Source organism: Oculina patagonica, chromosome 10 (genome assembly GCF_052425735.1).
Source record: "Oculina patagonica isolate OP01 chromosome 10, crgOcupat, whole genome shotgun sequence".
In the NCBI taxonomy this organism is placed as follows: Eukaryota; Metazoa; Cnidaria; class Anthozoa; order Scleractinia; family Oculinidae; genus Oculina; species Oculina patagonica.
In genome coordinates, this window is record NC_135767.1 from 18,108,003 (window position 1) to 18,134,367 (window position 26,365).

At 39.5% G+C, this 26,365-nt stretch overlaps 1 protein-coding gene and 1 pseudogene across 2 annotated transcripts; both read right to left on the reverse strand.

The window, feature by feature from the left end:
• Positions 1-369: 369 nt before the first annotated feature.
• LOC144627977 (uncharacterized) lies at positions 370-13,130 on the reverse strand (annotated as a pseudogene). Its single transcript, XR_013566187.1, has 4 exons — positions 12,941-13,130; positions 3,120-3,533; positions 1,361-1,555; positions 370-628 (listed from the first exon to the last, which is right to left on the reverse strand). The product of XR_013566187.1 is annotated as an uncharacterized LOC144627977 (transcript).
• A 5,200-nt stretch (positions 13,131-18,330) lies between these two features.
• On the reverse strand, positions 18,331-22,704 carry LOC144628205 (uncharacterized). The gene is made up of 7 exons (XM_078486269.1): positions 22,205-22,704; positions 21,630-21,782; positions 20,596-20,725; positions 19,495-19,650; positions 19,315-19,388; positions 18,918-19,004; positions 18,331-18,762 (listed from the first exon to the last, which is right to left on the reverse strand). Exons 1-7 carry the CDS (start codon positions 22,667-22,669, stop codon positions 18,523-18,525), a joined length of 1,305 nt encoding a protein of 434 aa, XP_078342395.1. The 5' UTR covers positions 22,670-22,704; the 3' UTR covers positions 18,331-18,522.
• Between the last annotated feature and the right edge of the window lie 3,661 nt (positions 22,705-26,365).

The following is a 26,365-nucleotide window of genomic DNA, read 5'->3' on the forward strand; positions in this document are numbered from 1 at the left end:
TGGGGACCAGGTTTTGGACTAAAATCCTTTAGAGTGACCATCAAAACAATAAGAACACTCCCCTTGTTTTCTATAAGCGAATCAACTCAGTTGTCCCTTGTTGACTGTCAAGGTTATAGTTGTTGTTATTGTTGTTCTCGTGAGATATCGATTTGAACACTCGAAGATAAATTTCATATTTCCGCGCAACCATGTATTTTCTCTATTGCAGTGGTAAAGCGAATGGTAGCAAATCGATAAAAATGGTATCACACATCAGTGTGGATAAAAATGATATCCACACATGTCTGATATCAATTTTGACCAATCAGCTCGCAGAGTTTGCTAGCAAAACCAGCTTAAATAAACAGTAAAGACTTAAGACTACAATTTGGTTAAATGTGTTTTATTATCCCCTTTTCATTCAAAGTATCTCATTGTTACAGCAATGCAGTAAGTTGCGCGAATTTTCATTTATCGCAGGCTCAGCACAGCAATTAGACTCGCCATGAACACGAGGCTATTCCCCGACCCCAGACCCAGGCTCCTCGGTTGGTGGCACAACCTTCTCGCATGTTCCCCAGTAGCTACTGTCCCCATATTGCTTGCAGAAATATCCCTCAATGCAGCCACAGTTATATATGTCAGCCTACAAAAAAACAAATTAATCAGTAAATTATTTAAAATAGGGAGCTATATTCGGGATGGTTTCTCCATGTCGTATAGTAGATGTGTTATTTTCAATCTCGTCTCTAGAGCCCGCGTAACTCGTATTCAGCGGAACATCCAGACCACTGATCATGGGTACCAGATTGTACTATTTATTTAAGCAAGCGCCATTCTCGTCCTCTTAGCCGGCTGAGCCTGTGCACGAAAACCAGGGAACACAAGACTTGATTGGTTAGATTTTAACAAAGGGAGTTTCAAACCTAGCCAATCAAATCAACCGTTTCAAAATCTCGTATTACAAAGGGAGCAAATTAAGTCATGTGTCCCCAGAGCCACTTGTTACTCATGCACAGGCTCAGCCAGCCAGCTTATGGTGGATTTCCACTGACGCATAATTTTTTACGTGCATTTACTTACGTGAGAAAATTTAGAGACAATGTATTAACGACTTGCGTAAACGTGTACGCAAGTCGTTCGTGCATTGTCCGTAATTTTTTCACGCACGTAAACGCACGTAAAAAATTACCCGTCAGAGGAAACCCACCTTTAGAGGGACTAGCGGCTCTGGCGACGAGAATAACCAAGCGCGTGTCTGAATGAATTAAAGTTGCTCCGTGGACCCCTTAGCTCTATTTAAAATTATTTTTCTTGTCCTTTTTCTCTGCTTTTTGTATATATTCTGTAAGATTATGTACACATTAAAAAGCAGTACCCCCTTATGCGGACAGAACTCCTTGGCCTTCTTGCGTGGTTTGCATTTTCCACCGGAGCAGCAGTGTGTTTTCTGACAGCTGTCGTCGCTGGAACAAGGCGGCGGAGGCTTCTTCTTACACTGTCCCCAGTAGTAATTGTTTTGGTATCTCTTACACTCATAACCCTCTGTGCAGCCGCAATGGTATCCGTCGGGCTGTAGAGATAGCAACAAAAATTTAAGGGACTATGTCACGGATTTTAGCCAAATTTTAGCATGGTAAATGGCCAAGAAATTCGGTGAAATACAAAAATAACCGCTTAAAACAGTGAAGTAACATTTCAATAACACAGTAAACACAAAAGAAGGTAGGGATGGCCAAAAGTGACGAAGATTGAAACGGATTGCAATATGGGTTTTTGAAATACTGTTGGGCTGAACAGCTTGGAAAGTTAATCTTGTTTCCTTGTAACTTTAAATTATATCGACCAGGAAACATATTTGGTTGCAATGAAGCTATGGTTTTGTATTTTAGATCCATAGAAGTAATTTGTTTGCAAACATTAAGTTTCATAGCGAGTATTTGAGAAAACTTAATAAAATAAACATAACTCAGCCATGAAAAAATTTCCAAAAGGTCTTGATAGCAACATGGAAGAAAAGATTTTAAAGAATGCGACAAAACTTTTAAGTTAACAAAGTATGTTTTAACAGAAACCTCTGTCATATACAAAGCGTTGAAAGTTGAATTATAAGTAGACATGCAAAATGCTAGTTACGATAAATAGTGAAAGCAGAACGTGACAATGTGAGAATTAAAAGGATAATATTAGATTTACATGGTGCAATTGTTGATTAAGACATCGTGGTTTTCTTTGAATATGAAAGGCCTACTAAATCTTGACTTGAAAACTGGTAGAAGGGTGATCTAAAATATAGAAGCAAATTATTGAACACAAGACTAGAAGCGACAATGTTCAGAATTCTGTAGATGTTTGAAAATGCGAGGCCTTATCACGTGAGTACTAAGCTGCTTATCTCATAGTGACATTTCTGCTATGAGATAAAAAGGTGATAACCATAAAATACGAAGGAGCAAAGATCCGTGGGGGATCTAATGGTCGGGAGGCAGGGGAGATTGCTCCCCCTCCCCCTATTAGAGCAAGAAAGGGACCTATTTTTCGAACACTGAAGCGCTCATCTTCAATCCGAATCCCAGTAGTGTAGCAGCTCTCACAAGCTTGGGATTTTTACTGGTCCAATAGTGTAGCAGTTGCTACTGTTTTTGGCGCTAGAAGCATAGCCCTGTTGTTTTTCTATTGTTCTCTAGAAAGGTAGCTAGCTAGCAGACACCAAATTCCCCACGCCACGTTCCCACTGCCTTCCGTGATAAAAACGGTTCTATTTCTTTCTCCAATTCCGCCCCTCCCTCTTTAAATCTCCCAACGGGAATAGTTAAGATTGGGAGAGATAAAGAATACCTCCTAGCACTATTCACCAGGAAGCTCGCGCCCTCAAGTTTTAAACCTGTGGCTATAGTCGGTTCAAATCAAATCAAATTTTATTTATACACGTAACACCTAAAAGTACATAAAGTTCTCGTTAGAACGTGTACGTGCGTCTAAAAGTAAAAAAAAAAATACTAAAAAGGGAAAAAAAAGAAATTATACAAGGATAGCAGAAAAAAGAATGATGTTTTCTTACACTGATCAAAGAGATAGGTAAATTACGACCTGTAAGTGAAGCTAAAATTTACCATCTTTATTATTTACAATAGTACCTTCATTGGGCAAAACTCGTTTGGCTTCTTGAGCTCCCTGCATCTTCCATGCGTCTGCTGCGAATGATACTTTGAACAGCACTGTGTGTCTTTGCAGCTGCTATCTGAAGTACACGCCCCTGGTAACGCTTTGCATATCCCCGAGGCACAATAGTATCCTTGCTTACATTGGTTGTGATAATAGCATTCCCTTTTCCGGCACTTGCCATCCACGCACACCTCATTACGTGAGCAGTGGTACGGATGGCTGCACCGGCGTTCGCCCACCTTGCATACACGCGCGCTGTAATCACAGTACCACCCCTGAGGACAGTGTGCATGGTGACTGCAGCTTCGTTGGTTGTTAGGTCGGCAGCATCGGTAGTAATCGCAGTAATATCCACTTTGACAGTATCTGCCATAACTGCAACGTATCTGTGAGATTAAAACAAGATAACCCGTTTGAACCAGATTGCTTTCTACGAGTTTGCCTGTCTCATTTACTAAAAAACACAATCTTTCAAACCTTATTTGTTATCTTGTTTGATGAAATATGCTGATCCGTTAAGCCTGGTTTTCACTCGCGACGCAAGCACAAGCACAAAAGCAAGGATAACAGCTCTCATTTCACTGTTAATACGGCTTCGACGCAAGCAAAAGCACAAACACAATGAATTTTGATGCCTATTCTTGAACTTGTGTCAAGCACAAGCACAAGGGTAATTTTTTTTCCTGATCGCGTTTGTGCTTGCGCTTGTGCTTCCGTCGCTAGTGAAAACCAGGCTTTACCTTTTAAACAGAAAGGCCATTAGTCAAACATAAGCCTGGTTTTCATTAGTGACGCAAGCACAAGCGCAAGCGCAAACTTGTGTGTTACTGTTTCAAATATCTTATCAAAAGAAATCATTTCTAACAACAGCAAACATGGAAAACAAATTTTACCCATAGTTTACATGGTTCTTGTGAACTTTGAAATCAATTTTCTCAGGCTCTGATAAGAAACTGTTGTTGGTGTTATCACGGATAATTACTTACATCTTTAGCTTTTGAAAAGGGTAAAAAATAACGCAATAGGATTTAAATTATTCTGATACTCGAATTTTGTTCACTAAATTTAATATTACTCGATTTCCTGATGGATTCCGTCTTAATTTAGTGGAGTTTTTTTCGGTTGTCTTCAAAAGTACTATGTATGTGTACGTCTTAAGTGTAATACTCCATAATTTTCGAGCTTTTTTAAAAGTTCGCGGACACCGTACCTCACCGATTTCGCTGAAATTTGGCATGCAGTCTTGTTTTAGGGTCCTAACTACCAAATGGATATTAAAAAGTTTCAATTCTTTTTATTTTGGAAAATATCGAGAAGGCCGATTTGAAGCGTCCGTGACGGCCCGCCAACATGGCGGATCGAAGGTGTTCTTGTTAGTTCGACACTGAACCTGCCGTCACAGTTTCTCGATCATACTTGGCATAGTTATAAAGAACTATCTTTCTTCTTTCTATATATCAAAATAGATTTGGCAAATGTTGAGTTTGGATGATCAACGGCTAAGAAGTTCGAAGGTATGTTAACGATGTTTTGAACAGTCTCAAATTTACTACAAAATGAAAGGCTTATAACTCCACTGTTATCTCGATTTAGAACAAGCCATTTACCATGAACAAAGCTTGTTCATTGGTGAATTGATTCCATTAATAAAAAAATTGGGGAAATGTAACCGTTAAGAATAAAAAATTATGGAACCTCTAGTAAATTGGCCATTTCAGCGCCAATTCAGCGGATCAGCTCATTTAACAGCAAATAATCGGGAGAAACATGAAAGGGTTACAGTCGTTTATAATAAGCAGTTTTCAGGTATTCTTTGCTTATCTTAAACAAATACATAATCTTTGCCAAAGATATGGCGATTTTTGGGCGTACGATCGTTTCTCCAAATTTTTATGTCGGCAACTTTATTTTATTTGTTGTCGAGATTATACGCTGTTGTTATTCAAGTATTCGTTTCACAAGAACTTCTGTTGCTCGCATTTCCCAAATCACTGTGGTTAAGAAATTGCCCATTCCGTAACAGGGTCATTCTTACTTTTTCTTTAAAAATTACTAGGAAAGCAAGAATGCCATAGAACGGTTTTATACTAGTGAAAATACCTGTCAGACATAACTTCAACTGTTTGTGTTATCTGGCTGTTTTCACAAATATGCAAATTTAGGAGTTCTTAAAGACATTTAAAGTGCCTATCTTTAACTATTTCACGCTTAAAGATTCCTCTAAATCTTTTCGCCTACCTTTAGGACAAACGAAGTTTTGTGTCTCCAAGCAGAATGCTCGTTATCAGCAATGAAAGTCGAAGAGATACAGAAGCTCGAGTAAAATTCTAACTGCTGTGAAATGAACATCGTTTGAGCTTGACGTGTATTTATAGATCGCTCATTTAACTGTTGTTATTCAAATATTCGTTTCACAAGAACTTCTGTTGCTCGCATTTCGCAAATCACTGTTTAAGAAATTGCCCATTCCGTAACAGGGTCATTCTTACTTTTTCTTTAAAAATTACTAGGAAAGCAAGAATGCCATAGAACGGTTTTATACTAGTGAAAATACCTGTCAGACATAACTTCAACTGTTTGTGTTATCTGGCTGTTTTCACAAATATGCAAATTTAGGAATTCTTAAAGTGCCTATCTTTAACTATTTCACGCTTAAAGATTCCTCTAAATCTTTTCGCCTACCTTTTGGCCAAACGAAGTTTTGTGTCTCCAGGCAGAATGCTCGTTATCAGCAATGAAAGTCGAAGAGATACAGAAGCTCGAGTAAAATTCTAACTGCTGTGAAATGAACATCGTTTGAGCTTGACGTGTATTTATAGATTGCGCTCGAGCTCCGTTAATTAAGTTTATTCATTTGGCGATCAGATAAAAATCAATGAATGATCAGAGTTATTAAAGTCCATTTCTAAGCACGAGAGACACGGAAGTTTGTTTCATAAGCATTTATTAATAGAAATACCGGTTTATTTTTGAGCGGGAAATCTGCATTTATAATAGTTGGGAGTTTGGGGTGTTTTTTTGGTGTTGTTTTTTTTTGAGGGGGCTCGGGGGGGGGAGGGGGAGGGGGGTGTGGAAGTGGTGCCTTCGTATCCTCTTTTGTTCTTTTACACAGTGGCCTGAATTTGGAACCGTTCGGGGAATTGATTATCAATTACTCTTCGTTATGCCATGTCACCCCTTAATGTGGGAGCGCCGTGCCTCAATTTACGATAAAAAAAATTTATGGCCGCCCGGTCCATTTATGTAGTTCTCCGCCAGGTCTCTCAATAGGCAGGTTACGAGCCTAGTGGCCCATCCAGCCGGAGCTCATACCGGTTTCCGCAACGTGAAACGACAACGAGTATTTTTTACTCCACCCGGATGGGATGCTATTCCATCGCAGGGTTACCTCCCTTCCCGAAAAGCTAAAGATTGACTGGTAATCATTTTTTAACCTGGGTAAGGAAAGGGACTCTGGGAGTTGAGAGGCTTTCCAAAGAACTTAACGCATTGTCCCCCAAAAGCTCTATCCAGGACTGTTTGGTCCAGAGTCCAGCGCAGTGACCATTGTTAGGCCATCACGCTCCCCAACCGTGTAAGAAAGTGCAAAAATCTGCTTGTATAAGCCCTGGGGTTGTACAGTTTGGTACGAAATGTGGGCTTTTAAATGTGGTAGGTCTTATATCCGTGGTTGGGGTGCGGTGGCTTAAAGCGAAATTAAAAAAACTTCTTGTTTTCTGAAAAACGTTTTTATAAACTGATTTGAATTACATTAATGAATTAAAGGGACAGTGTCACCAAGATTAATACAATTTAAAACTCTCAAGACGGTAACCTGGTAGGAAAAAAGTGGCCTTAAACTTTGACAGTTGACTTGGAAGAAATATATGGGCCTTGAATTGGGAGGGCTTATGAGAGAAAAGGATAAAAAGGGGAATTTCACAGAATCTGCTCAACAGCGTACTCTCGAACAGCTTTCATTTATCTGCCCACTGTCTTTTCTCTCTCCAGGTTTTAGTAAGGCCAGACCGCTATGAGTGGATTTACAATTCATATTAACACTTTTTTGAGATTTTTAAATCCCGGTTCGATTTTTGGGGGGATATTGCGTTGAGTTCTTCGGAAAGCCTCTGTACTATCATACCGTATCTACTCGAATAAGCGCTGCCCCCGAATAAGCGCCGCCCTCGAATAAGCGCCGCCCCCGGCGCCGCAGTCCCGATGCGGCGCTTATTCAAGGAAATCTGCATGTTTAACTAGAAACAGAACTACAAAGCAACTCTTAAACAAACTTGGACATTTCTTTCCATCAAAAGCGACGTTCTGCAGTTCAAAGTGCTTGTTTTACCGCTCAGTTTTTCTATTGAACATTCTTCAGTACAATCTTCAGCAAGAGACGACTTTTGGCAATCAGGGGACCCTATTTTAATAAATGTAAAGGATTAGATTCTTTGTGGCGTCAAACTTTTTAATAAGCGCCGCCCTCGAATAAGCGCCGCACTGGAGGCGTGAAAAATTTAATAAGCGCCGCGGCGCTTATTCGAGTAATTACGGTAGTCCCGGCCCTTTCTTCACCTAGCTAGGTCGGCGATAAGGACATACGTGATGTAAGTCATGACGCATCACGAGAGGTGTCCTTATGGAGCTCGAGAGGTTCGACTTTAATAAAAAAAAGTCCGAGAGAACAAAAACAGCCAAGTTCTCGCCTGCTTTTTTTTGTAAAAATCTGGACGAAAAACATTTGTATCTTTTAACTTTCCCCAAAAAGGAATTGATTCGAAATTCATTTCAAATCAATGAGGAAAACGTGTTAGCTTCACTGTCATGTTGTTCTTGCCGCGAGTAAGCCACGCCTTCTTCGAACACGATAATTACTGATGACACAAACGTAAAGTCATGTTCATTTCAAAATCAGCTCGCATTATGCTTATTAACAGATGAGCTCTTTTGTTCAACATTCAGACCACTGTGTCAGAGATCTAAAGAGGATTCGGAGGCACCACTTCCACCCCCTCCCCCCGCCTTCCTACAACAACACCAAGTATTTTTTAACCGCGTCAGTCAATAATAAACCGGTATTTCTATGCATAAATGCTTCTGAAACAAACTTCCGTGTCTCTCGTGCTTAGAAATGGACTTTAATAACTCTGATCATTCATTTATTTTTATCTGATCGCCAAATGAATAAACTTAATTAACACATTTAAAAGCCCACATTTTGTACCAAACTGTACAACCCCAGGGCTTATACAAGCAGATTTTTGCACTTTCTTTCACGGTTGGGGAGCGTGATGGCCTAATAATTGTCACTGCGCTGGACTCTGGACCAAACAGTCCTGGATAGAGCTTTTGGGGGACAATGCGTTAAGTTCTTTGGAAAGCCTCTCAACTCCCAGAGTCCCTTTCCTTACCCAGGTTAAAAAAAGATTGCCAGTCAATCTTTAGCTTTTCGGGAAGGGAGGTAACCCTGCGATGGAATAGCATCCCATCCGGGTGGAGTAAAAAATACTCGTTGTCGCTTCACGTTGCGGAAACCGGTATGAGCTCCGGCCGGATGGGCCACTAGGCTCGTAACCTGCCTATTGAGAGACCTGGCGGAGAACTACATAAATGGACCGGGCGGCCATAAATTTTTTATCGTGAATTGAGGCGCGGCGCTCCCACATTAAGGGGTGACATGGCATAACGAAGAGTAATTGATAATCCATTCCCCGAACGGTTCCAAATTCAGGCCAATGTGTAAAAGAACAAAAGAGGATACCAAGGCACCACTTCCACACCCCCTCCCCTCCCCCCCCCCCACCCCGAGCCCCTCAAAAAAAAAAAAAAACAACACCAAAAAACACCCCAAACTCCCAGCTATTATAAATGCAGATTTACCTCTCAAAAATAAACCGGTATTTCTATGCATAAATGCTTCTGAAACAAACTTCCGTGTCTCTCGTGCTTAGAAATGGACTTTAATAACTCTGATCATTCATTGATTTTATCTGATCGCCAAATGAATAAACTTAATTACAATAACGGAGCTCGAGCGCAATCTATAAATACACGTCAAGCTCAAACGATGTTCATTTCACAGCAGTTAGAATTTTACTCGAGCTTCTGTATCTCTTCGACTTTCATTGCTGATAACGAGCATTCTGCCTGGAGACACAAAACTTCGTTTGGCCAAAAGGTAGGCGAAAAGATTTAGAGGAATCTTTAAGCGTGAAATAGTTAAAGATAGGCACTTTAAGAATTCCTAAATTTGCATATTTGTGAAAACAGCCAGATAACACAAACAGTTGAAGTTATGTCTGACAGGTATTTTCACTAGTATAAAACCGTTCTATGGCATTCTTGCTTTCCAAGTAATTTTTAAAGAAAAAGTAAAAATGACCCTGTTACGGAATGGGCAATTTCTTAAACAGTGATTTGGGAAATGCGAGCAACAGAAGTTCTTGTGAAACGAATACTTGAATAACAACAGCGTATAATCTCGACAACAAATAAAATAAAGTTGCCGACATAAAAATTTGGAGAAACGATCGTTCGCTCAAAAATCGCCATATCTTTGGCAAAGATCACGTATCTGTTTAAGATAAGCAAAGAATACCTGAAAACTGCTTATTATAAACGACTGTAACCCTTTCATGTTTCTCCCGATTATTTGCTGTTAAATGAGCAATCTATAAATACACGTCAAGCTCAAACGATGTTCATTTCACAGCAGTTAGAATTTTACTCGAGCTTCTGTATCTCTTCGACTTTCATTGCTGATAACGAGCATTCTGCTTGGAGACACAAAACTTCGTTTGTCCTAAAAGTAGGCGAAAAGATTTAGAGGAATCTTAAAGCGTGAAATAGTTAAAGATAGGCACTTTAAGAATTCCTAAATTTGCATATTTGTGAAAACAGCCAGATAACACAAACAGTTGAATTTTTGTCTGACAGGTATTTTTACTAGTATAAAACCGTTCTATGACATTCATGCTTTCCTAGTAATTTTTAAAGAAAAAGTAAGAATGACCCTGTTACGGAATGGGCAATTTCTTAAACAGTGATTTGGGAAATGCGAGCAACAGAAGTTCTTGTGAAACGAATATTGAATAACAACAGCGTATAATCTCGACAACAAATAAAATAAAGTTGCCGACATAAAAATTTGGAGAAACGATCGTACGCTCAAAAATCGCCATATCTTTGGCAAAGATCATGTATTTGTTTCAGATAAGCAAAGAATACATGGAAACTGCTTATTATAAACGACTGTAACCCTTTCATGTTTCTCCCGATTATTTGCTGTTAAATGAGCTGATCCGCTGAATTGGCGCTGAAATGGCCAATTTACTAGAGGTTCCATAATTTTTTATTCTTAACGGTTACATTTCCCCAATTTTTTTATTAATGGAATCAATTCACCAATGAACAAGCTTTGTTCATGGTAAATGGCTACTTCTAAATCGAGATAACAGTGGAGTTATTAGCCTTTCATTTTGTAGTAAATTTGAGACTGTTCAAAACATCGTTAACATACCTTCGAACTTCTTGGCCGTTGATCATCCAAACTCAACATTTGCCAAATCTATTTTGATATATAGAAAGAAGAAAGATAGTTCTTTATAACTATACCAAGTATGATCGAGAAACTGTGACGGCAGGTTCAGTGTCGAACTAACAAGAACACCTTCGATCCGCCATGTTGGCGAGCCGTCACGGACGCTTCAAATCGGCCTTTTCGATATTTTCCAAAATAAAAAGAATTGAAACTTTTTAATATCCATTTGGTAGTTAGGACCCTAAAACAAGACTGCATGCCAAATTTCAGCGAAATCGGTGAGGTACGGTGTCCGACCAAAGTTCGAATCTTATAGAATATGACAATTAAATTCTATTTCATTTCCAATAAAATTGAAATGCATTTCTATCGTTTATTTAGTACTAACAAAACAAAGACTTCTTCTTGTTTTCAATTTGTACGTTTTGCCTAAGTTCCGGGTAAATAATGATGATATTTAACCCGCCAACAATAACTTTACTTATGCCGCTAGCTTGTAAAGTAAATACAGGGTTTTTGGTAACCATGACAACTAATAGCAGTAGAGAGCTCCTTTTGTAACAATGTCATAAGCAGTGTGTTACCTTGACACGTTTTCCCATGCGAACTTGCATGTTAAATTCAACAAAACGTCAATCCTTGTGAATTTTTTAAAATCATTTTTTCGTGTTTCACAATTTTTTTCGATAACTGAAATTGCATTTCGAGAGTGGTAAAGGGCAATTAGGTTAACCGTTAATGGCATTTTTCTGGTGCGAAATGTAAAACGACTGTTTTTTCCCTTCGTGATACGTGATCTGGTGAATAGCCGTGATTTACCGCGATTCGGGTTTCTTGCAAACGACGATCAATTTTTAAGTTAGCCGTGAACTGTGATTTTGCGCTGTCGAATTACCGTTGAAACATCGTTAACTGGACAAACCGTAGAATCCGCTTTATTTTCCGTGTATATACTATTCTTCAAAAGTTTCAATTTGTTTGTTTATTCAGTATTGCCGTCTTACTTAATTTGTTTCAAATCTCCTTCGCGGATCTTTTTCAGTGGATGAAACAGTCGGATATCAAAGGAAAGCCCAGAAGATAATCATGCGATATAAAGCTTATCAAAAATTAAATCTGATGTAATCGTAATGTAATTTGAAGCTAAAGCATCACATAATTGACTTCGATTTTTTTTTTATTTCAGCATTTCTATCTACCGCGACTTTGCTAGAAGTTCGCTTACCTAAGTAAAAAAGAAAGATTTAAAAAAAGACTTTTAGGAGGACTGGTGAATAAGTTGTGCTAAACAACAGCTTTTCATCGATATTTTTTTCTTTCATAAATAATTTGTTGCGGTTAGCTGCAAGCAGGACAGAAAATGATATAGAATCTTTGAATGCTGAGATTCAATCTTGAGTTGATTATGAAGCTTGTTCGAAGGATGTTCGTAAAATATTCGAATATTTACTTTCTTTGTTGTCACCGGAAAATCTCGATGAACTGACAGAACACAGATTTCAATATTCAATCGCAGCGGTTTTCTTACTAAAATCATCTTAGCTGACTGATTCTGCTAGTTCGCGTACTTTTGAATGACATGATCTTAGTAGGTATATCAGATTGAGGTCAAAAGTGTCAATGCGTAGTTTTATAAACTGGCGAAGTTCAAACTTCTGATATAGTAACTCATCTCTGTTACTTCATCATTTGTTCCAAAAAATCGAAAAATTAGGGAACGGCACGAATCTATACGAGTTAAAATGTGTTCCCCTGCAAATCATGTAGAGCAGTGACGGCTTGTGGGAAATAAATCAAAACGTAAGCCCGAAAAATGAAAAAAAAAAACGAAAGAGCGCGCCGAGATTATTAAATTTAACATATACAGTACCATTTTGTTAGTGGCTTGCCTCGCTAAAAAAATTAACCATCGACCAACATTAGCAACTAGTTTTAACACTTGTTCCGTTACGTTTAGAATTAAAGCAGTCCGTTAATGCCGAAAAGGGTATTCGCACAAGGCAACGATAAGACCTCTTGGCTATCAGAGTTTATCAAAACAGAATTTCCAAATTTAGCCAAGTTGAAATGTTCAGAGTCTGAAAGTACACATTACTTTACCAGCTCCACAGAAATCCTAGTTTGCTCAAAAGTCTATACTAACAATGTATCTAATTTAGATTTTTACAGTTGTGAAATACCAGTTTATACCCTCAAAATTATTGTATGGATATTTTAACCCGTTCAGAAGTATATACCAGTTGATACGGGGCACGATATTTATGATATTCTTACCGAACAGTACTATCGTTTCACATTCGTGAATTCGGGCGCGTTTTCTTTCATTGAAGGATCTTGTGCCTCGATGAAAGGGTCTGCATATACAGTCGCGAAGAAAGCGAAAAACAGCACCGATATTACCATCGTGAAGGATTTAGCCGGGACAACTAACGAAGTACACAATAATGTGCTGATACCGGCTTTATAACGGCATGGAGCATCATGAAATAACTACTTGTTTACTTTGTAAGCTGTCACAAGAAAATGAAAAAGTCATGTTGTGGAAATGACGTCCCTTGCTATTGTAAACTCTTTCTACTGTCAACATATTAGATAAACTACTTGTTTAATTTAAAAGTGAAATATGAATTGAAAAGTTTAAATAAGGACCTTTATAAATTTAATGATGTACGGAACACTTTAAATGCGCGTCACGATGGTTTCAACTTTGTGTATCTTTCGTCAACATTGCGGTGAATTTAACAGTTCAGCGTGTGGTTTTCTGTATAACTTTATCCCTAGTTTCCTAAAGGTGATCAAAATCTAAGTACTCTGTAAGCCGTGTTCTATCAGAAATGCGCGAATCTGACTGGTTCTCTCATTGTTTTCCGTTCGCTGATAGAACACGCTCGCGCGCGTGTTGCCCTTAAAAAGGAAAATTAGCCTTGATGTTTAGCTAAAAATATACATAAAGTTGTAGGTTTTGGACTGCAATCCTTTAGAGTGCCTACAGTTAGACTACGAGCCCGAGTTTTCTATAAGTGGTAGACCGACAGCTGCGCCTTGTTGACTATTCGCTCATGTAAAACTCGGGCTCGTAGTGTAATTGTTATATAAAGAATGAATTAATTAGTTTTTGGTTTTTTTTTTTAAAATCCGTTAAACGGTAGAGTCCATTTCTATAGATAGGAGAAGCCAGATAGGTCATCAATGCCACTGCATGCTCTACGCTTTTTTCTGCAAAATGAAACCAACGGAACGCTTATCCACCGCTGGCCCCCACCTTCTCCTCTCCCTCCCCCCCCTCCCAGTCTGCGTCCCGCTACGGCATTTGTCAAGCTACCTAACAGGTTTTCCTCGGCTAACATTTAGTCCTAGATGAAGAAAGAAAGCTGTGATAAAGTGTCTTGTTCAAGAACACAACACAGTGCCCCGGCCTAGCCTGTATACAGCCGTCCCGCTTCGTTCAAAAAAAAGTCCCCTCCGCGATTTTTTTGAGCGGAGCGGGACGGCGTACACAGGCTAGCCCGGCCAGGCCAGGACATGTGGCAATAAATAAAGATGATTTTTATTTTAATTTTACAAGAGTAAACAACAACAAGCAAGGGGGAAGAAATTTTGAAACTATTGTCCGTAGCATCAGCTGTATAAATAATTAAACTGCCAAATGTCAAACTTGTGTTGTAAAAGCTATTAGTTCCACTTTACGTAAATTTACAAAGTTTTTCAAACACCGGAAGAAAGAAACATTTAACTCACCAAAGAGCTACAAAACTGACAGAAAGCCATTAAAAAAAAAATTGTTGTGTTGTTGCAATCATTTGACAAAAGAATCAGTCATTTCAAGTGGAAACTCGAAATTTTGTCGAAGAAAACAAGGCCAAAATCTCAAGAATATGCTTAGCCTGAATGTATTGCAAGGCTGAAATTCTTGTAACAACTTTCTTTACCATCGGTTGTAAAAAATGACAAACAGAAAAAAATTGATGCATTGATCTTTTTTGAAAATAAACAAACTTGAATTAACATTCTCAGCAAATGACAGTAACATAAATGCGTACATATGTTACATGAATGTGTTTAAAATTAATATATATTCACTGCAACGTATTATACGGCCACTGTTTCCTAATTTGAAAAACACTTATAATTTAACAACATTTTTAAGCTCATGGTTTCTAACAATAAAAAATTCTCAGTTTCAGCCTTCAAAGCTACGTTCTTGGAAATAAAAAAAAATTGTACTGTATGTGATCTGAAGTTCAGATGCTGTTTTTGAGGTATTTTACTTGTATAATCACTCGTATATAGGGGAGTCGCGGTGGCCTTAAGGTTTGCGCGTTGGACTGCGGATCGAGCGATCCGGGTTGGTTCGAGCCCCGGCTGGGGTCACTAGGTTGCTCTAGGTTGTGTTCTTGGGCAAGACACTTTACTCTCATAGTCCCTCTCTCCACCCAGGGTGTATTAATGGGTACTGGCGAAATAATGCTGGGGAGTACCTTGCAATGGTGGACTAGCATACCATTTAGGGGGAGTAGAAATATTTTTAGCCGTTAAATGATATAGATACTAGTTATGCAACGTTTTCGAGTGGTATATTATGTATTTTCCCTTTTTTTTTTTTTTTTTCTCCTTATACACCGGTTTTGGGAGAGTGTATAAAAAAAAAAAAAAAAAAGAAAGTGGGATATTTCATATTTTATAACAAAAAATTTTTTTTTTTTTTTTTTATATACTATAAAAAAAATATTTTATTTTTCAATATTCCACCCCCGGAGGGAAGGGTTTTCTTTTTTTTGTTTATATAAAAAAACCGGGATAAGCTCCGCAGTCTGGGCCACTGGGCTCGAGGCTTCTCTTTTACTGTTTTATGATCACTCGTTAATAGATGAGTTATTAACTCACGGGGGTTTACTTAATTACCAAGTACAGAAGATGAATGTGGCTTACCCTCTTCAAACTATAAATAAAAAACTGAAAGCACCATTAACAGCACAAATTAGTGTGATTTTATAGGTAAATTCTCAGTCAGATCGACTAAATGAAACTCTTCCATCACACAGAAAAAAAATTACAGGATGGTTAAGAAATAAAGTTATTTTAATAATTGATCAATATTTGTTTAATCTGTTTGAATTTGTGGGGACTTATGTTCTTGTAAATATCAGCCTATTGAAATCATTAACTGTACATATTGTTTCTCATCAGGACTCCTCTTAATTTTCCCGTTCGAAAATCTGAAAACGTCCAAAGTTCCATTGACAAAAGTTCCAAAAAAACTACGACAAAACAATTATGGCGTAAAGCCCGGGCCAAGCGAGGATGAGAGTTGATGAGAGTTCAAACTCTCACTCTCGTTTAGCATGGAACTCTCATGCACTTTCATCAACTCTCATGCGCATTCGTCGACTTTGAAAATGTTCAAATTTTCCATGAGAGTTGATGAGAGTTTTCTCTCGTTTGGCCCGAGTTGATGATAGCCGATGAGAGTTGACGGAAGCTCTTATGAGAGCCAACTACCATCAATTCTCGTCCTCGTTTGGCCCGGGCTAAAGTGTGCTCCCCTAAATTAAATTAAGGGACTTTTATTTGAAACTCTCACTTTTAACATGTCAATCAGTCCGCGCGCGCGCGACATAACTTCTGGTGAGTTAAATTTTTGGTTTGCTCTACAAAAAACTTATTTTATAGAAACTGGTTAAAAAAAATAATGGACACCCTTCGAATATGAATGACACTAGTCCCTCGACTGCCAAGAACATTACTAACCCTTGACTATTGTCAAGCTCAGGAGTTACTGTTTCACTGTTTTTTTTTTTCTGTAAAAGATACAAAAAGGTCATACACTGCAAAATGAATTTGTTTTTTAAAAAATCCTTGCGCAGGGGAGACAATTAGGTGTTCGCATCTCTTTTGTAAAAGTCTTCAAGAGAGAAAGATAGGAGGACTTTGCACATATCAACATTTAAATTTACAAGTAGCCAATCAGAAGCGCGATCTTCTGTCCTGATATCCTACGATATCAAGTCACTGACCTGATATGCCACCATATCACGGTCACTTTGAAGTAAAGTAGTGTTACCGTACGATGAATTGAAAAGAGGTTTTACCAATAAAACAGAACTTCGTAATTCAAATTTAGCTGGTGTTTACCAGTCGTGAAAGGAGAAAAACTTTCCCGCAAAAACTAAACTTGAGCGCGCTTGCCAATTGCGCGATGTTTTCCGACGATTACTGAAACATTCAGACTGAATCGAAACACTGGAGTCGGAGTTTTCGACCTAAATTTTGATTTTAAAAATTTAGAGAATGAAACTCCAAACAAACGAGTAAAAAATGTCAGAAGAGTTACTTGATTTAGTGTTAAATACAAAAAAGTTTCAACACACAAGTAGGCCAACACAATTTGCACTACGAACGTGGCAAGCATGACTTCAACAGAGCGATTGATATTACCTGATTTCTGGCTGAATTTGGGTACGGTAAATACCAATCGTACCTTTTTGGTACGCTTCGGCGGCATATCAGGCTCGTTTGGTCTTGCCATGGGTATTTTGGCTCGACCAAACGAGCCTGACATGCCGCCGAAGCGTGCCAAAAAGGTACGATTAGGTACAAATATCACTGCAACACTGATTAACGTCATGAAAAGGGAGAAAATTAAAATTAAATTAAATCATTTTAAGTGTCAAATGTATTTAGCATTGCTCTGCTAACTGCGAACACCAAAAATAAACAAACAAATATTGTATATTGAGCAGAAACTTGTTAAATACCCCACCTGGTTTGAGGTTTATATTACCAGTATTTAAAAAAAGTTGGGACATGGAGGAGTTAAAGTCGGATCCTCCAACAAATCCATCTAGTGGCAGGGAGGAGGATTTGAATTCGGGACGTCTGGATTATAATTCCAGTGCTACCAGCCTCGTCCCCAGTCGTCCCCGGCGAATTTGAATGTGACGTCACCCGCCAAGCTTGTCGGGAAAGTTCGCTCGGTTCCAGCCCCCCCCCCCCCACCCCCATAGCGCGGTGGGCCGGGGGGCGGGGCCGCGGCCTCTTAGTCCCCCCATCGTCCACCGGGCTGCCACAATTTAAGGAAATTAGTTGCACTCCACGCAATCTATCTTGCACAAAAATATTTATTTCTACTACTGGTAACATAAACTATACAAAAATTTACTCTCTTACATTTGAAGGGAAAATAATTTACTCTGAAAAGCGACTTCGGAGCGGACTTGAGCCTCCCCGTATAAAAGTCCCCCCCCCCCCTTTCCCCCTGCAGGCCAGCCCGGGTCCGAATCGACCACGGTCAAACGACAAAAATACGCGAAAAACAAGAAAACTACTTCAAAGATAAGTTTTAAATTTTTACAGTACAAAGAGTGGTACATTACCTGTATCCTGACGATTTACTAAGGGGTTTTTTTGGAGCTTTACTAAGAAACGTTCTATGTGTTTAAAAATAGTGACATGCGGACTTGTCGGCGCCATTTTGTCAAAGCACTTTGGTTCGGATGCGGAACATTTAAAAAGTACAAACACTCGTTTACCTGAGGAAATGGGAGTATTTCTACACTCAGCAACTATTTTATCGATCCTTGCTCATATTAAAACTTCAATATGAACAAAATTCCCCGAAATAGAAAGAAAAGCTGCCTGAGACGTTTGACCGCGGTGAAGGGTCCGGAACGTGTCATGATGCCATGAAGATACGTCATGATTCTTAGTAACCTCAGTGACAAGCTATCTCGGGTTCAGTATTTCGACAGCCCTGAGCCCAAAGTTTTCATGAGCGGTGCTACTTAGTGCTGATTGATGAGTTATCTTTCGGATTAATTGTCTGTTTGTGTTTAGACGATAAGTCATGATGGGAGCCTTCAACTGGGATTTTCCGAACTCAGCAGTTGTTCTCCGGAGAGCTTTGGGAGTCTTTTCAGTAATTCTACCACTGGGAAGGCGCCTGAATATATTAAGACCTCCGCAGCACTAGGAAGGTAGTTTCGATCTCTTGTTTTCAGCCCAAAACATAAACGTAAAAGCTCTCTGGTGACTTCCATAGCTCCAGAAGGGATGTTATCCTCTAGCTTGCAAGAATTCTGCCTTTGAAGACTTCCTTCCTAAAAAGAGAAAGAATTAATTGCAATCTTTTCTGTTCTCAATGCGTGACGAGCCCAAAGGTCGTCTGTTAGGAGCTGGGTACTAGCTTTATGAATACTCTTTAGTTTTGTTCCTGTTAAACGATATATCAATAAAATACTTAATCACCACTTACGTCTATAAAAAGAGGAGGTCTTTCCCCATTTAACATCTCCAGAAGCAGACATGCGATTTTCCAGATATCGATAGAGAAGCTTGCATCCTATTGTCCAGGGAAAATAGTATGCCTTAAGAATAAAGTCAGTCAATTTGTTATATTTTTTTCTTTGCCGTCGACAGTGTATTTCTTTGTTTTCTCGATTTGTTGTTATGATGTTTCGTTGTGTCACTCGATTGACTCGGGTAAGCTGATGTACGTCATTTTAAGGACACAAAGGAGTATATCACAAATAAAGGATTATATGACCGTATTTTTATATAAAGGTTATCCATCAATCCATCCATTCATCCATTAGATTATTTAGATGTATACTCTCTGAGTAAAGTGTTGTTTTGTTTTCTGCTTAGCTTACATTGCAACTCTCTGCTGATCCAAAGTCTGTCAGTTTCGCGCGCAGGCGAGGTCTGTCTAAAAGTACGTTTGCTCCTAAAGAAAGCATGAGAAGCTAATGTCATACACATATACATCCCCCGCTTTTACAGAAAGGTTCAAAAAACGCGATTAAGGTAAACAAATGCGGTTATTACATTACCTTTGATATCTCTGTGCACAATTCCTTTGCTATGTAAGAACTTCACAGCCTTCAGAACATCTTCTAAAAAACCAAGACTGTCCGTTTCCGATATAATTGGCCAATGAGCGTTACCACTTCCCTTTATTTCTTGAATAAGGTCCGCTATAGTTCCACCTGTAATCGAAAAGAGAAGCAACAGAGAGTTCGCACAGGACGAGCTGAGGCAGGCGACATAAAACTGAAGCAACAATTCAAAGACCATATATTGGCCCGATGCCTCAATTTCATGCTTGCTTTCTCTCACGAACCCGAGGAGGCCGGGGGGGGGGGGGGAGGGGAAATCCTAGAAATTTTAGACGGGGTGTGCGGCGCTCTTCCTAAACCCTTACCCTATTTCAGGCCAGAATGGTCAAAATCGTTACTCTGTTTCAGAACAAAACGGCTCGGAAGCCATACCGTTAAAGGCTCACATATCTATATAGCTTATATGAGGGTGTTCCCACAGGCACATGAACGCCAATAGTAAATAAAAAAATATGGGGAATTTTAAGCTTGGTAGTAACTGGTAAATGACCTTGCTCACCATGAGTCTCTCCGTAGCTCAGTGAATAGAGCGTCCACCCAGTGTCTGGGAGGCCATGGGTTCGATTCCCGTCGGGGACTCAGATTTTCTCTTTGATCCATGCTCGTGTCATGTTGAACACTATATCTTTTTTGTGTTATCATCAGTCACCAAAAGAAATAGCCTGCGCACATGTCAATCAGCGCGAAGCGTTAGCTAGGAGAGAAGGAAGCTTGTAGAAAAAGGAATGGTACATCTTTTCTTCTCAATTCCCTTTCTAACTGCTCTTACACATAGAGCGGTTTTCATTTAAGTGTAACCAAAGTGAGTATTCCGGCCAATCCTAGATGACACAGACATTCTTTGCAACCAATCAAAACTCATTGTAAATACATTTAGCCGGCGCTAAGTGCGAAAACTGAGAAACTGGCGCGAACGTAATTAGCCCTGATTGGTTTTTAATTAATTTACTTCTGATTGGATGAGGAAGTAAACCGGAAGATTTTGACACTCAATCGAAAACCGCTCTAAAAACCTGAACACTTAGTTGTCATTACCTGTCATTAACTCCATAAATATGTAAGCGTTTATGCCTTTAATTTTTGCACCGTAGAACTCAACGATTTCAGCAATATTGTCCTTCTTTGCCAGTTGTAAAGCCAAGAGTTCGTTGTACCTGTATTGACACTTAAAGTGGAGTGAATAAAAAAGGAGATTAAGTACCATTTGTTATTATAGGCAAAATATTTATTAATGAGAGGTTATTACGGGGTGACCAGACTTTAAATACTGTCTGATTAAAACGTTATTTCCCAAATCGCAAATTTGTCTAGCTTGTGACATGCCCATAACCGAAAACTATTTTGACAACTAACGAAGTCACATATCCGACGATTTTTCATACCTAATCGTTTCTTTTTTGGTTCGCTTCGGTGGCGAGGCGAGATTGGTCGAACGGATCGAGCCAAAATACCTAGCAATTGGGAACGTAATACCCCCGCCAAAGCATACTTAAAAGGTACGAATCTTAACGAACCCAAATTCGGCCATAAATCCAGGGATATCAGGTCAGTAGCCCGGGGGGGAGGGGCTACTCAAAAACGTTTTGTACGGGGGAGGCTCCGCCCCGAGGTCCAATCCCTTTACCCTTTTATATATCATTTTGACAAAAAATGCACCCCTTTCCTATACCTTTTTTGTGAAAAAAGGTAACCCTTTCATATACCTAAAAGACGTGGCATAGGCCTAAAACAGGAAGTATGGATGCCATTTTTATGTAGCGTTTCATAAATTTAAATGATACAGCCATAAGGTGCGTCTGTTCGAAATAGTTTAATTGAAGGCCCTTTAGACTGTAAATGACCGATATCCCTACCCTTTCAATATACCTACACTTGTGAAATCCCTACCCTTTTATATACCTGAAGCATTAAAAAGGTACCCCTTTCGGGCGGGGCCTCCCCGTACAGGCCATTATAGGGAGTACCCCCCCCCCGGGGTCAGTCAGCTTGCCTTGCAAGAAATCAGAGGACTGTAGATAAACCTTCTGATTGGCTAATTGCGAATTTGGGTACAGACAAGACAAACTTACCATTTTAACACAAAATTCTCTTCCCTCACTTGCCGCATCATCTGCTGGAACTTGTTTGGCATAAAAGCATTTTCCGAACGCGCCACGTCCAGTATTTGAAATAATCACATATTGATCATTCTCATCAAATTTATCAGTGACAGAGAATTCATCCTGCAGTCAAGCAGATGATAACATTTTAGCAAAATTGCAACATTCTTTCTGAAAAACAACGAAGAGCGTCTATCAGTATTCTAACGGTGGCATAATTTATGCGTGAAGTGTTGACTGATTTGCATTAGTTAAAAGAAACCATTGTCTGTGTTTGACAGCAATACAAATGAAAACAATAATTAGTTATTCACCAAAGAGAGAGTTGAAAAACTCGCCGAATAAACAGCTGAGAACGTATAAAATGACTGAAATGGCCGGGTTAATGTTAACTGACCTTAACTTAGCAATTCCATTTCAATTTTCATGCCATTCGTGTTGGAGCTCGCGTGACATATACCGGCCATGGCCAATTCAAGCAGAATTCAAACAAAAGTAGTAAATTTGGTAACACCAATGTTTGCGACTGGACTACAGAAATCTACCTGAAGAGGCCAAATAAGTTTTTCTTCGTCATCGCGCAGATTCCAAGATGGCAGATCTGAATCTGCTGAACTCCATAAAAAACTCTTAAGACTTGAGCTCGATTTCGATGAAATGGAATCGACTACTCCGGTCGAAACAGCCGAGACTGGATCACAATTACCTTTGTCTGGAGAGTCAGCCGGAGGCGAAGGAAGTTTAACGCTGCCTGTCGAGTCCGCGTGCTTGACTTCAGTTGCCTCAGAAAATGAGTTTAAGTCTTGCGTCGTGGCATCAGGCACATTGTCCAACAAACTATTGCTTCTATCATGATCGGCTGAGTTATCAGCCGAGCCGTTCGTTCTCAAACAAGCAAACTGCATTTGTAACATGTCCACATTGTACATTTGTGCTACACCTTCGTCGCTACTGATGCAGGCGTAACGTCTGTCACAAAAATCGCATGTCGCCTTATCGATGTTGGACATTTCCCGTAGATTTAGACGGTCACTCTCCTCTTCCATTTCACAAGTTATCGAGACCTCGTGCTTATCCAAACATGAGCGTTGATCTATGACCTATTTAAATTGAACGTAATCAATGCCGGGGGTGTGGACATCGTTATTCGCCCCAGCCGGCTTTCATTCGGTCATCTCATCTTCCCACGCCGAGCCGGTGCCTTCTCCGTCGATAACTTTTAAGCATCGTCCAGGTCGAAACGGTAAAATGTTTGCCTCAATAATTTATTGACCTCTAAAAGCCATACAAGCAGTAAATTTTCGTTTTTCTTGAGTCCACTTGCCAGCCGAGTGACTATTAAATTACAATAAACAGTCCAGAATGTACGTGTGACGTAATGAAACCATTGTTGTTAATAGATCAAAACATTCGCGTTACGTGACAAAGCGACTCGCACTTAAGTAAAATCACAGATAAAATGATCGGAAATTATCAAATGTTTATTGTTTTGACAATCTTCTTATATTAAATATTCATGTAAGCTCTGTTCTACGAGTAAATATAAACATAATAGTCTGGGAGCAATGGTGTTCCCGTGGGATTTTCGTGAAGATTTTTGCCGACTAGTTTAGAAGTGTTAAGGGGGACCTAAGGAACACGATAAATGTTGTTGGCAATCTTGTAACCCGTGCAAAGGCCTTCAGAAGGGGAATTTAAAAACATCGTTTATTTGGCTTAGCATGAAAACGAGGCTGAATGATGAACTTCACAAAAATGTGGTATTTTAGAATAACTATTAGCAGTTTCGATAGACTGAGATGTCCAAAAGAATATTTTAACTGATATGGATAGTCTCAATCACGTGACCATGAAATCGAGGCGGCATTTTCTTGTGGTTCATTGAACCTGGAACGGACCTGGGACCATAGTGCCTCCCGTCCCCTCGCCAAACAGTTTCCAAGATATGTCAGTAGGAATCAATGAATATCCCGGCGTTGGGCAATTTAACGAAATTAAAAGGCTTTGTATGGTCTAGTGACGCTAGTAAAAACCGTCTTTTCAATATATGTAATATGTCTACAGACCCTCCCATTCCCCCTCTCAGATTGTAGCAAGTTTTGTGGGTGAACGTTCTACGCATCGCTACAGTCGTCCATTCCTCCTCCCTAATTTTTCCAGCCGTAACCACCTGACTGTGGTAACATACTCTGTCGTTGTTTAAAGCGATGATCTGGTTTTGGGTACAGAGAATTGCTTCATAAAGTGCACCCTGCGTAGGTGGTCTGAAGGCTTTTCAGCACCAGGAGCCCGCAGGAAAAACTTCCAGTTATGTTAGCCGCCTGCGCAAACGCCTGTTAACTTCCAGTTATGTTAGCCGCCTCTCATTCGCTCCCGCTACGGTAGCGGGAGCGAATGAGAGGCGGCTGTATTCGCAGGCTACGCATATTGCTGCAATTTTAGCACTGCCAAGAGCGCTAGCAATCGACCCAAGTTCAATTACATGGTGGTTCTGGCCAGTGTCAGTGACTATGAACAGTCTTTGATACCGTCTGACCTATCAAGGTACTGCAGTTCTGCCATAGCGTCAACAGCAGGGACTCGAAGTTGCAGTTAAGGCTCCGCGTCCACATTTATTGTGTCATCTTCGTTATTCTGAGTAGCCGTGTTCGTTCTCTGCTGCGATTCACCTCCATGCTTGTAAAGAATTATCATTAACGAGCTCTTTGCGGAACAATGGAGCATCATACCGTCGGGTGCAAACCTAGATTTCGGGACCACAGTGGATTCATTTAATAGTCGTGAAACTCGACCACTTTATCCATGCAAGATACTTTGATACCTTTCCGCTGTCTTTCCAAGGAAGAAGTTTGCGTTTATTTGTTCTGGGACCAGCGGTTCACTATGTTCGAGTGAATTCTGTCTTTAGCAAAGATCTTACAAAGTGCCCTATCTCTCTCACTTTTATGGCAAGGATCACTCTTCATTGCTTCAGGCATGATCATGACTACTTTGGCTACTACAATTTTTAAGTTCTTTACTCTTTTCTTTAAACGGGGTAGCAAAGTTCCGCATTGTGGTCAACAACCAATCAATAACTCTGTCTTCGCGTTATGAAAAGCTGCATCACTGAAGACATCGCAGCCTTTTGCTTTGCCTTAGGAAAAACTTTGCTCTAGCACTTAGGTTTAGAGTGATCCCAATAAGTCCTCCTGCAACCTTCATGCAGCGGTTGATATGATCGAGAGTGGTATCCCATCCTATCGCGGTTTCTTGTTCACTTCCCTGTTGCCATGAAAAAATTTCTATAGACCTCAAGGCTTCTTAAAGTAATAACAACGGTTTTTTTCTACCATTAATTTTCACCCGGTTTTCACTACGTAGACATAGAAGCAGTCTAGTTTTGAAACACATAAGAAACAAAAGTTCAATAAATGATTGATTTTCCTCTTTGTCCACGTTGAGAGCCGAAAGACTCGCACTTCATTCTATAAGGACATTTTGCAAAATAATGGGCATCTTTGACCTCTTATAGTTCACACCCAATAGGTTTCTGTTGCTGCAGTTATTGTTAATTTTAAACTTAACATGTCGAGGTTTTAACAGTTTTAAACAATATACGAAAGTAATTGATATCTAAGAATCTTGATTTGATATTGGAAGTAATCAGTTGTTTTAAAGCTTGCCATTCAGGGCAGCTTTTTTTTGAAAAAAAAAAACGTAGCTCGGCCCTTCAGACCGGGCTTTTTTTGGACCTTCTTGGACCGAGGGAACCCCCGCACCCCACCACCACGTAGCTTCTAGAATAACTTTCGGCAATCACAATAAAGCTAATAGGATGTATATATGTCTGAACATCTATCTTTTTGTATACGTTACGAGGGATGACTACGTAACATCACGTGCAATTCAAGTACATCACAATGTCAAAACAGCCGCCATATTGGATCCGCCATCTTGGATTTCAAAAATTTTCCTAAACGCAAGAAAACCACCCAAAAGTACTGCAAAGTACTTAAAATCAATAAAACTGTGCTTACGAACCGTAAAAAGGTGAAAATATTTGCATTTAAGTTAATTTTCATTAACAGAAACACGAAAATTACAAATTTGGAAAAACATGCCAGTCAAAATGCCGTTGCCGTGGTGATGTCAAGTTCCTGAAACAACAATCTATCCTACGAAATTATTCTCCGATAAATTTTAGATAATCTCGCAAAGTTTGGCAGCGTTTGGTTAAACCTTGAAAAAGTTATAAGCGTTCAAAGTCAGCGCAGGCGTGAAAAGCCCCCTCCCCCCGGGTCTCAATAAGGCTAAGACCTGTGACCAGTATAATTAGTGCAAACATAGTATTTTCATTTCACAATTTTGAGGACTAGGAAAATTTCATCCTAAAATACAAAAAACGGCAATATTTCAACCAAATTAGAGCTTGCGCGAAGCAATTTAGAACTTCAGCCTCGTTTTCATGCTGAGCCACACAGGGCACATTTAAACGCCCCCATAGAAACCGTCTGCACGGGTTACAAAAGTGCCAACAACATTTATCGGGTCTCTTAGGCCCTCCACAACACTTTTACACTGGTGGGCAAAAATCTTCACGAAATTCCCACGGAACTTTTTTTCAGCGACATTTGCTCCTGGACTATAATGTGCTAATTCTTAGATTGCTCTCAACTGAATCAGCTGTAGAATGGCGACCCGTGTTCATTAATCATAATGAGCTG